Source organism: Gorilla gorilla, chromosome 8, assembly GCF_029281585.2.
Source record: "Gorilla gorilla gorilla isolate KB3781 chromosome 8, NHGRI_mGorGor1-v2.1_pri, whole genome shotgun sequence".
NCBI lineage: Eukaryota > Metazoa > Chordata > Mammalia > Primates > Hominidae > Gorilla > Gorilla gorilla.
The window spans coordinates 49,374,213-49,387,309 of record NC_073232.2 but is presented as its reverse complement, the minus strand read 5'-3'; the positions used below and the strand labels follow the sequence as shown (position 1 = coordinate 49,387,309).

At 35.9% G+C, this 13,097-nt stretch overlaps 1 protein-coding gene across 3 annotated transcripts in view; it reads right to left on the bottom strand.

Moving 5' to 3' along the window:
* CTNNA3 (catenin alpha 3) overlaps window positions 1-13,097 on the bottom strand; it is a 1,788,954-nt gene that overhangs the window by 459,554 nt on the left and 1,316,303 nt on the right. For all 3 annotated transcript variants that reach the window (XM_055353691.2, XM_055353692.2, XM_019035348.4), the window contains one exon: window positions 10,843-11,043. In XM_055353691.2, coding sequence (XP_055209666.2) covers window positions 10,843-11,043 — 201 coding nt within the window. The remainder of the gene's footprint in view (window positions 1-10,842; window positions 11,044-13,097) is intronic.

Below are 13,097 nucleotides of genomic sequence, written 5' to 3'. Positions count from 1 at the left end.
GAAACTCACAGCTCCTCAGCAGAGCCCTCCTGTGCACAGTTTAGATAGAGGCTTTTGCTGCTCTCTTTCATCTATCTCCATGTTTCCAGCTGCTTTCTATCTTCTGGATCTTTTTTTTCCCCTGTGATAATCCTATACCCATGCATTTGCCATTAAGAGTTTATTCCCTTTTGTGTTCCTTTACTGTTATTTTAATGGGATGTTAGACTGGGACTGCATAGTTGTATCTTTTCAGTTTACTCTTGTGTTAGCTTTCTAAATAGATGGGAAAGACAAAACAAAACATTGTTAGTACCTTGACTCAAAGTTATTTGATTGTAATTGTGGAGATACGGCAAATACATTAATAAATGCAAATAATGGAAAAACACTAATACCGATTTACCAACAGAAGTAGCTATTAAAGGTTATATCAATAAATAACATAGGGGAGATGGCAAGAGAAGTACAATATTTTAACTTACTTCTTCTTCCCTCAAAAATAATTTCATTTTTTATCAACATCCATACTTTAATTCCTCTTTTTACATAAGCATTTTGAGGCATGTAGTAAAGGAATGTGTATAACCTTTCTTAAATCACTATAACCTACAATCAACACTAGACTTTAGAATATCTGGAATCTTAAAGAAATACTGCCAGCAGTGTTTATAATAAATGATACTTTTAAAAATCCCTATATCAGCAGAGGAATTTTATAATATAAATTGTTCATTTAACTTTAACTGCTACAGATTTTGGCAGACAGTAAAATTAAATGGTGGATGATCACCAGAATATATTACATTTTGCAAGATAGCACTGGGTTACTAATACATTTCAGGAGAAGAAATCTCTTCCCAGGTCCTTAGGCTGCTGTGTAGTATTGTTAAGCAGTAATACTTTCTTTTGTAATTGATGAAAGAGGAAGCTGTAAATTACCATGAGCTAGAAATTTTGATTTGTGAAGTGAAAATATATTTCAGCAGAAATCATGGCTTGGCACACAGTGGAAACCGCTTTCCAGCTGTCTAAAGTCTCCTTGGCTTTATTCGAACTACTTCTATCCTCCCTGAGCTGGTTAACTGGACACCTGATCGATGTCCACTTGTTCTACTCTCAGAATTGTTCTTCCAATTGTGGCTATCTTTAGAATATCCTTTCCACCTTTAGTCAAGCAATCTTTCTTCATTGATGATCTTATGATATCTACTGTTTACAGTTTTTTTGTTTTTTTTGTTATACTTTAAGTTTTAGGGTACATGTGCACAACGTGCAGGTTAGTTACACATAATTTTTCCCAAGTGAAAGAGAGCTAAATAGAATTTACCCATGCATGATAAACAATTAATTGATTTCATTGAATAAAATATTCACATCTATTAATAAAGCTTGTAGATAACATTGTCATTTGCAAATGTTGGCCGGCTAATTTGTTTTTTTCTTAGCAACAATATGCCCTTTCAGCATTTGCTTTTATGTCCATGAAGTCTGATAGCATAAATGCAATATACCTTATTTCGGCAACAGCTATAGGTACTGCTCACCTAAGAAATGCTTAATTCTTCATTTACTAAACTTGCTCGTCTTGAAAACGTGGCAATATAATTATATCCATTGTAACCACCCCCACCCAACCAGGACTACATCTGAGGAATCACATAAAAATTGGCATGAAAGACATAGTTGGGAAGAGGGTGGGGATGAAATGGCTAAAGCTATTGTCAATTAAGTTCTGCTGCCTGCACCAATTACTTACCACCAGGGGAAATGCAATCTGATTTACACGCTCGAATTCACATGGTTTATGTTCTCTCCCAAACTAGAGGAAAGAAAATCTAAGGGACATAATATCTTGGTTTATTCTCCAGCCTCAGTGACCTTGAACCTCGAATTAAGTTTTACAGATGAGTATATAAAAGTTTTATCAGCTCACATCAATAAATATATAACCAGACTTTTCTGGCTGTATATAAAGACCCCTAAAAAAGTAAGATTAGCTGTCTTTGCAGCTACAGGCTATTCATACATGAAATAGATACTTGCAACAACTGAAGGGAATTGTTCCATTAGTTTCATAAATCTGATTTTTGAGATGAAATGGAAGAGAGAAGCCTTCTGCCAGTTTGTCTACATTTTTAAAAACATACACTATGTTATGGTTTATAAAACATTTTACAGTAATTATCTTTCAAAGATACTTAACTGTTGGATTACTCAGTAGACAGCTGTCTAGAACAGAGCTCCTAACAGCTCTAGCTCTGGTGAGGCATATTGGTGTGTGTTAGTGAGAGGAGCTTTCAGATCTTGAGCTCCTTAGCTCTCAAGGTAGCTGGGAACGAGCTAAAACTGCTTGATAACTGCAGAGCCTCTGATCCCCTCGGGCCTTGAGCAGCCACTTCTTTTCTCCCAGTGGCTGTGCAAACATTATGATTTTATTTTATTTTTTTGAGAGACAGGGTCTCACTCTGTTCCCCAGGATAGAGTGCAGTGGCACATTCACAGCTCACTGAAGCCTCAAACTCTTGGGCTCAAGTGATCCTCACACCTCAACCTCCCAAGTAGTTGGGACTACAGGTGTGTACCACCATGCCTGGCTAACATTTTTTAATTACTATTTTTTTCTTTTGTAGAGCTGGGTCTCACTATGTTGCCTAGGCTGATCTCCAACACTTGGGTTCAAGCAGTCCTCTCACCTCAGCCTTCCAAAGTGCTGGGATTACAGGTATGAACCACTGCCCAGCCTCAAACAGTATGATCTTAGAAAACACTAGTCTATGCTGTTACAAAGAATGTCTTATACTTAGTAATCTTAAAAATTAGTGAAGTCAAAGTACCCATTCCGTTGGATTTAAAACAAAATATAAAGTTCAATTCAGTATCACTCTACATTTGAACAATACCAGGATACAGATGTGTTAAATTTTGTCATTGTAGTTAAAGAAAGAAGAAACCTCAGTATATCACTGAAGGGTAAACTTTCCCCCTTTTTGAAAACCTTCATAGACTCCTTTATACTTTTACATATACAGCAAAACAAACATTATTTTATGAAGCTAGTGTCTTGGCCATAGAATCATATTCACATCATATATTCTGCTATGGCATGTCTTCCCTGGAATGTACCTCGATTTGGAGTGGTATCATAATACCTTGTTTAATAAATCTACCAGAAATAAAGCAGGCTTTTATGCTTGTTTTAAAGGTTTCATAAACCATCTAAAAGAATTGGCTTTGCAACAAGCTGCTAAAGGGCAATGTTCTTGGTTGCGTAATATGGATGCAAGTAGTTCCATTGTCCCAGTGATGTCCAATTAAGTTGGCAGCAACAATCCTCAATTTCCTTTCTCTGGATCCTTTTGCTTCCTCATTGATAATCATCCTCTCCTGCTTCTCATCATCCCCAACTTCCCCCTTTGCTAACAGACTTCAAAGCCCTTTATTATGCAGGGAATATGCCAGTGTAAGAGTCTTAGTGTGAGGCAGAGCACTGTCTGCAAAGAAGCTCAAAGGCCAGGTACTCACCCCTATGCATGCTGACAGCCAAGGTGTGGGCACATGATTTAAACTCTACTAAGATAATGCTTCTGGCACAGGAAGTTGAGTTTAAAGCAAGTGAGGCAAAAGCAGGGATATTTTATGATTTATTCCAATGGTAGAACCATCTGAAATGCGGTAGCAAATAAATGTACCAGCTGTGGGGTCCAGTGTCATAATGTTATTATACCGTTAGTGGCATTAAGTGTTCAGAGGGAGCTGGAATAGTACTTTGAAAAGCTATTCTTTGGGATGACTTTTAACTGTGTTCCTATATGAAGTGTCCCTTGCAGTCTGCCAGTTTTTTCTTCTTGTTCTCCAGTCTTCCTGTGTTTTTCTGCCTAATTTAGCCATTCTTAATTTCAGTTCTTTGCAACCCAGAACCAAAACTAATACTTAATACTTCATGTCTAATCTTTTTAAACATAAATTATTTTTCTATTGCCTTCAGCACATAAAGATCCATAGAGTAAATCTTAATTAGTCATTTTACAGAAATACGGGAAAGTAGGATCAGAATGAAAGATGTGACCTCTTTCTCTTTCTAGATGATATCTTGTTTCCCGGGAGAAGATCCATATGAGGCTAGTCACAGGTGTTCTAGAGTTACAGAAGATACAAGACCTCTGGAACACCTTTGCACTGGTGAATAACCACACAGCATGTTCCCATTCTCTGGTTCATCTTCCAATTCTCCCTTCCTTTCAGCCCATGCCAATTCATCTCCACTGTTCTTAACCCATCCTTCATTTAGCAAAAATCTCAAAGTTACTGTATTAGTCTGTTCTCATACTGGTCTCACACTGATATGAAGAAATACCTGAGACTGGCTAATTTATAAAGAAAACAGGTTTAATTTACTCATAGTTCCACATGGCTGGGGAGGCCTCAGGAAACTTACAATCATGGCAGAAGGCACCTCTTCACAGGGAGGCAGGAGAGAGAATGAGTGCCCGAAAGGGAAATGCCAGATGCTTATAAAACCATCAGATTTTGTGAGAACTCACTGTCACAAGAACAGCATAGGGGAAACCACCCCCATGATTCAATTACCTCCCACTGGGTCCCTCCCTCGACAAATGAGGATTATGAGAATTACAGTTCAAAATGAGATTTGGGTGGGGACACAGCCAAACCACATCAGTTACATATTTTACATTTTTCAGATATGGCAGTATCTCAACCCCTCTTTATGATTCTTTAATATCCACTCTTAAGCCCTTTATATTATTCCTCATTTAACAATAAAATTTCTACCACTGTGTCAGAATATATTATTTTTTTAAAAATAAGGCTATACCAACAGTGTCACTTTAGATTACTCCATGTCCCATGTCAAAAAGGTCAGAAAAGATTTTGCATCACACAATACATATTGAAGATTGCAGTTTTTATAGCATTTTCTTTTTTCTGACAAGTTTGTAAGTTCATTTACTTAAAATGGCAAGATAAGAATCTTGCCATTCTTATTTTAGTTCTTTAACTGGATCCTTAGTCTCTTTACTAGATCTGGATCCTATATAAATCCAGTCTTCCTTGGACAGAAGATAGGTTTTTCCACTCAGAAGTTCTAACAGCTACTTTCTTCAACTCATAATGTTACCTAAGGTCCCACACTCCTATGGGAACAGAAGCACTTCCATGGTCATGAGATCTTACTCTTCTTTAGAGAGGGTGAGTTGTAATTTAATTTCCAACTTTAGAATTATCAACACGAAGACACACAGTTATCCAGGTTAGACAAGTGATCTGCAGACAGAAACCTCTTGTTAATGCTCTCTAATTGTGTTTTTAAAAAAAAAAGAGTTATATTAACGTCTAATCCAAAAGGCAGAAAGGATATAATTTGAAAGCCTGTTCAGACTGCTAAAAGGGGAGGAAATTCGCCAACAATGGTTCCCAAATGTGAAAGCACAGTTACTACCCCTTACAGGGATTTGCTGGAAGCATTAGCGAAATTAGGTTCAGTCAGATCTTTCAACAGACGTAGTTCAATGATGGTTCTTGTAAGTAATTGAATACACAATATTCATGATCAATTGTTCAAAGACTTGCTAAAGAACCTTTTAAAAATCTGACCCCAAGTTTTCTGGAAGTGGCTAAGATCTAACTCTGGACAGTAATGAATCACTTTCTTAATCTTTTCTCTGCCCCATCCTTTGACGCAGCCCACTGTTTCCAGGGGTTGTTTTCCTCCTGAATTGGGATGACAACCTATTCTCCTGCTTAACTAGACTGTATCACAGTGTAATCTTGCAGTACATTTTAAATTTAAATTTTGGAGAAGGACTTGGTGATCATTGATCATTGGGCCCCTCTGCTATGTGTAGATGCTACCGGGGAAAATAAAAATAAAGAAAGTGTGGTGTCTGTCTTTAAGGACATTACAATCTAGTGGGAGAAACTTGTATGTAAATGGCTGATTATGATCAAAGGCAAAGTGAAATAAACATTAACTAGAGGACAAGCTCATAGTAATACAGATAATGGAGCAATTAATTCTAACTGAAAGGGAATCAAACGCTCCTTTGCAAAGGTGGTGGCATTTGAGAAAGTGTTTAGAATGATTATATTTTAAGAGGGCAGTAGAGAAGAAAAGGCAATCATTCCAACTGCAGGGACAGAATTAGCAAAGCCTTAGAAGCTCAATTCAAGAGGTTTCGTTTTGGGTTTTGATTTTTTTTTCTTTTTAATTCTAACATATGACACAATGGTAGGCCCTGGGAGAGATTCAAAGAAAAATAATATGAGTGTCTTTTTCTCCTGTAGCTCATATTCCATTTTGAAAGAAAAGCCTTTTTTTTTTTTTTTTTTTTTGAGACGGAGTCTCGCTCCGTCACCCCTGCTGGAGTGCAGTGGCAGGATATCGGCTCACTGCAACCTCTGCCTCCTGGGTTCAAGCAATTCTCCTGCCTCAGCCTCCCAAGTAGCTGGGATTACAGGCACATGCTACAACGCCCATCTAATTTTTTTGTATTTTTTCTAGAGACGGGGTTTCACCATGTTGGCCACGCTGGTCTTGAACTCCTGACCTCATGATCCTCCTGCCTTGGCCTCCAAAAGTGCTGGGATTACAGGTGTGAGCCACCACACCCAGACCAGAAAAGCCATTTTTATGACAGTATATCTGAGGAGTTCATCAAGAGCATATACTTGTCTGGGATGATGTAATTGAGTTGGCATGTCCCTTAAGAGCTACAGTGCACGAGAACAGAAAGAATTCATTATTGCCAAAGGTTTCTAGAGGACATGAATATAAGCTTTTTCTTGAAATATGCATAGAATTTGATGTGAGAAACAAGGGGTAGAGATATTTAAAAAGAGAGTGATAGCAGTTAATAATCCTGGCATGTCCCCGCCATTGTGGAAGTATTAACTTAAGTGTTGTGGAAGGTGCCGTTTGGTCCACATCAGAAAAAAAAAAAAAAAGTTAGAAATAAAATTTTAGGTGAAATCAAATTCCTCCAGAGTTCAAGAAGGTAAATTGAGTGAAGAAGACTGGGGCTCTAATGAGACAGAGTGGAAGAGACTATGGCATGGTAGAGACCATGGCCAAGGCTCAGTGAAAAAGAGGACACCACTAAGCTCCAGCCAATTCCCGTGAAAATTATGTTGGTCAAAACTCCACTGGCCACATAAAAATTCTTTGAGTCATACCTAGTATGTAGACTACTAATTTTCAAACACTGCTGGACTGCAGAGGGTAAGGACTGCTAGAACTAAAACCTTTAGTTTTTATAAATATTTAAGGTTGTAGGACAGAGCTGCAATGCCAAAAAAAAAAGCATGTTTTAATCAAGCTACAAAATGCAATATATGTATATGTAAACTATATTAAATGAAAGGGAATTGATAGGGGTTACCAACTGCTATTAAAGTTTTTTCAAACTACGTTTTAAATGAAATACATCTTAAAACTCTATCTGTTGCTTAAACTGGAGTAAACAATTTACAACAAAATTTTAGAAAAATTTATTGGCTCAAAATTTCTTTCAACTGTCTCATTTGCCTTTGAGACAAAAAACATGTAACTATATGGCAATTGTTCATTTTAAGAAGGTGGGAATTCTGGATACACACTTTCCAGTCTTGGCCTCATCAGATACTTGATGAATGAACCTGTATTTGCCATCACTGCCAGTTGCCAACAGTGGATGCCACCAGGATATCTTGGTCAGATTCATTTATGTACCTGTTCTGTCTTGGTCCATGAGCCTGGCAAACAGTAAAACTAGGTGGGGGTTGGAGGTTTGCAACAGCTGCTCTGGGGCCTACTGATTCCTGAATTTTATAGCGTTCATAAATCACACAAAAATGTCCTATGTCAGTCCACTTCCAGTTTAGGTTTTTCCCCAACATAGTACAAAAGAACTGAAGTTGACACTAAGAGTATAATTTGTAAGCCTTCACAATACAGTCCAGAAGGTTTATTATTTATTTAAAAAGCTAATATATTCTATCTTCTCTATTAAGAATTCCTGACAGGAGGAGGAGCTTAGTAACAGGGATAAATGGGGTGGAATAAAGAATTTCACATGAAGATTAAATATTATGCTTCTATCTGGGTGAAATGTAGCATTCCAGATGTTGACCACATTTCACTAGAATTTGTGAACAATATAAATTCCTGAGATATAATAGGTCAGCCCTGCTTCTTAATGCTGAGAAAACACTTAGAAGATCATCAAATTTTGAAAATGTACTAATGAGCTACAAAGTCTGATTAAAATCAAAGGTGCTATGTTCTAAAAACATTCTTTGTGATTTAGATAAGTATGGCTTATATTTCATCATTTATGACAATACTTTAAGGCAAACTTTGCAAAGATGGAAAAGTCTTGGTAATAAACAACAATTCACTATAGCTCCTCATTAAGTCATTTTCAGAAAGCAGGGTTAAATCCTGAAGACTGTATAAAAGAAAAGGAAACACAGAGAAAGGCAGTCCACAGATATTACTGTTCACTTGCTAAAAAGTAAACTATTAAGGCCTCATAACACAAAACATGATATTTCCAATTATTTAATTTGGTAATTATTTATAACTAATAAGTCCAAGATGTGAAGTAGACGCAAACAAAGATGAACATCTCCTGTTAGTAAATTCTGGAGGATAGAGTAGTGGGAAGTATCTTTCATAGACAATGTCTCCATGGGAAAGAGAATTTTCACATTTTTCAGCTTTGGTTAAGATCAAACTTATCTAATTAGTTTTCTCATCTAATTTATTGCTCAGAATTCCTTTTAGTAAGGCATGCTTTTCATAAATTTCAAGGAAGGCTCTTTGGAGAATAGTTTGGAATTAGACATAAACAAAAATGGAAAGCTTTTTCAAAGATACACCAAAATTTTTCTGAGTAACTAAAATAACAAAATTGGGACATCATAAACTATACAGTTACGCTAATAATAAGATGCTGTTTATACATAATAACCCAGGATTATTTTATATTCATTATATTTGGGATATAGGACATAATTTATCTAGAGAATTTTAATTAAAATTATATACAACTAATTAGAAGAAAACAGATTTTTTCTCTTCTGAATGTGATAATGTAGCCATATGGATTAGCTATCTAGAAAGGTTATTATAAATCAAAGAGGTATTAATAAACTTGCAATTAAGTGTTTAAATAACTTTGTTTCATTATTTTCTGATCTCAGAGTGATTGCAAACAGTGGCATAAAACTGTAAACCTGGTACCTCAAAGAGAATTATGATCATAAAGTATGCTCACAAGACTAACACGATTATAAAACTGAGACAGAAGCAAAATATTAGTCCTCCTACATTTTACCTAACCAATTCCTGATAGGAAATTTTTATTTGTCTAAAAAAAAAACCCCTGTTACATTCTTCTTTCACTTACATTCTCTTCTCAGAAGGTAGAAAAAAATCAGGGACACAGATAACTCTGTACTTGGTTTTGACCAACATAAAAGGAGTGCTTAAATTTAGTTAGGGAAGAGATACTGAATGACCAGAGCACAATCATCTTTTTAAACAAGTAAATATATTGCCACAACTTATTGAAAAAGTAACTACTATGTGCCCTATTGATACTGGTGACTTTGAGGAGTGGATATAGAAATATAAATTTAATAATATCAAGAGTTTTATCTTTCCTTACCACATTGTTATTGCATTATTTTAGAAATATTTCAAAGAGATAGTAAGAAAACTACATACCAAGATTCATCAATGATTTTATCAACTTGCTAGAAAAACAGCAAAACTGATCATCAATTCCCTGCAAACCTTGCTAAGCTTGCCTTGCAGCATAGCACTTCAGACCTAGTCTCTAGTGAATATTATTCAACTGTTGGTTTGTTTCTCTCAATTCATTTCAAGGAGTGGCTTCAAATATAAAAGAAAAATTAAAAAAATGACTCATCCTTGTCCCTTCTACTCTTTTGGCTAAACAATGTGCATATCAAATTTCATATTCCATATGCATAACATGAAAAATGATTCTCTAGGATCGATGACTTAAGGTTGGAATTTCAAATATTTTAGGAATCACAGATGCACCATCACCCTAGTGTGAGGAGGCAATAGTAAAAAATCTAACCTGAGGATTTCACAAATTCACAAAGGGTTTTCCCAGGAAGGAGTTCTGCTATCATGACTTATAAAAATAGTTGATTGTCCTCATTGTTTTTGAATCCATATGAATTCAGACACTTCTGTAAGTTTCTTGGAGAAAGGTTAACAATAGTGTTAAAATGCCATTTTACTGAGGGATTCTAGAACTAAGCATTTGCTGGCTGATTTTTCGAAAATACTAACCTGAGTGCTGCAACCAACACAAAAGACTGGTTCCACATTTCTTATGCAATCAAAGAAGATTATGTGCAAGAACAAATTGCTGTTTTGCAAACAGACTGCAGATGAAGGTAAGAGCATTTCTCTGGAAACGTAGGACAGACTTGCTGTGTTTAAGTAATGTAAACAAAAACTTAGGGATATCAATGATACAGTTAACAGAAGGTTTGGTGACTATCACATACTCGATACCATATCAGCCTAATTATATCTCCTAACAGATAAGGCACTAATAAACATTCTAAGTGGTTTCTGACTAAGGCCTGTGGGTAATTTATATAACGCATATATTTATAGAAGACCTCTTTTCACCAATGAATACATTTACTTCTCAGTGATAAATTTCAAATCGCATAACCAAAGTGTGCAAGCACTGTATAGCAATGTATGTCAAAAGAAGCAACACAGACTAGAATCTTTCCCACATGTATGAATATTCATAGCTATGTAGATTCAAATAAGAGAAATTGTGCAGCTGTTATTGGCAACTGACTTACCAGTACTTGTAAGGAAGTTAACATTTCTCATTACACCTTCCGTGTAAGCCCCTGGCTCGTAACTGTCCATTTCACCCGTGACGATGTGAGCAACTCTTGCTGCCCGGCCTCTGATAGCACCCGCAGCACGGTCTAAATTATCACCATCCTGGTCTCTTAAGGCTATGATACACTTGTTGACATCTTCCAAGATATGGCTTTCTGTAAGTAAATGAATCAAATTAGTTTTTGTGTGTGTCTGGGTTTAAAATCATACAAATCTAGCATATTATAATTATGTTAACTTCTGACTTCAGATAGAGTGCACATTGGAAATGGAAGACTTTGAGAATTATAAAAAAATTGGAGACATATTTTGCTTACATCCCTTTATTCTTTAATAGCAAAATCCATGAAATATAACACGTTACATTTTTAAGAGAAATTTGTATTGACTGTATATTATTTTAGATTCTAGTTCCAGTAGATTAGATTTTAGAGTGACATAGAGGTGGAAATTAAAGACAGTTTCTAGATTAAAATGAAAACAAAATATGTGATGATGAAATGCTACATTGTGAATGAAAGCAATATTATACAGATTATAAAACTTATATATACATAATAAGTCTTTTAAAAGATGGATTTAAACAAATGAATTCCAGAGAAAGTTGCCTACTCTGAAGAGTGTCTCCTGACCTCATCCTCTCCATTCTTTAGATGACTAGGCCATAAAGATAGCAGGAAGTTACTATAGCACAGTAATATTTTCTTTCTTCATAAAATGATTAATACTCCCAGCTAAAACTAATGAATGAAGATGCACAAATATGTGGAATATCAACAAACATGGTCAATGATATTTCTAACAAATTGAAAGAATATTAAAAGAATTAGTGTTCTGGCTTCTGGCTTTATCACATGAATCCCCACTTAATATCCTTAACGACTATTTCTTTAAAACACACACAGAAAACAATTATAACAATAAGATCTCAGTAATTCCAGAACATATCATTAATTCTCTTTCTCTCTTTTTTTGTCTCTCTCACTCTCTCTGTCTCTGTCTCTCTTTCAGTCTTTCTCTTTCCCAATCTGCTTGGCATATGTGCTGACTATCTGTGTGTTTGCTACAAAGGACAATCATTCTTCAGTTTTCTTTCAGAGTTACACTTCCTTCTTATTGTACAGAAAATAAAATCAGTCTGGGTGTGGTGGCTCACATCTATAATCCTAGTACTTTGGGAGACCTAGGAAGGAGGATGACTTGGGGCGAGAAGTTCAAGACCAGCCTGGGCAACAGATCAAGACCCTTTCTTTACAACAAAATAAATTTAGCCAGGAGTAGCAGCATGTTGCTGTAGTCCTAGTTACTTGGGAGGCTGAGGTGGGAGGATTGATTGAGCCCAGGAGTTTGAGGCTACAGTGAGCTTTGATCATGCCACTATACTCCAGCCTGGGTAATAGAGTGAGGCCCTATCTATCTATCTATCTATCTATCTATCTATCTATATTAAATTAATTATATATAGTTAAAATTTAAATGTATTTATAAATATAACATTATTTAATCATATATGTATTCATATATTTCATAATGATATGTTCTGGAATTACTGAGATCTTATTGTTATAATTCTTTTCTGTGTGTGTTTTAAAGAAATAGTCATTAAAGATATTAAGTGGGGATTCATGTGATAAAGCCAGAAGCCAAAACACTAAATATATCCTAAATATGTATGCACCCAATACAGGAGCACCCAGATTCATAAAGCAAGTCCTTAGAGACCTACAAAGAGACTTAGACTCCCACACAATAATAATGGGAGACTTTAACACCCCACTGTCAATATTAGACAGATCAATGAGACAGAAGGTTAACAAGGATATCCAGGACCTGAACTCAGCTCTGCAACAAGCAGACCTAATAGACATAATTTTTGAAAAAAGAAAATAAAGTCAAACTACCATTGAATATGGTCCCTGTTAACCTTCTGAGATCTGGCTTCTATTATTCTGTTATACATACTTAATGATTTCCAAAATCCTTCATGATCTTCCACGCCTCTGTCCTGTGGGCATATTAGAACCTTGGCCTGAACAGTCTGTCCCCTTTGACCTGCTTGCTCAACTCCTACTATTCTTTCAAGCCACTAGGCAAATGTTCCTGCCTCAGGAAATGCATGCTGACCTCCTCATTCCCTACAACAAAACCAACTTTGTTCCATGTTGTTTGGGATTCACATAAAATGGTTTATGTGCCTCAGTTAGAGATT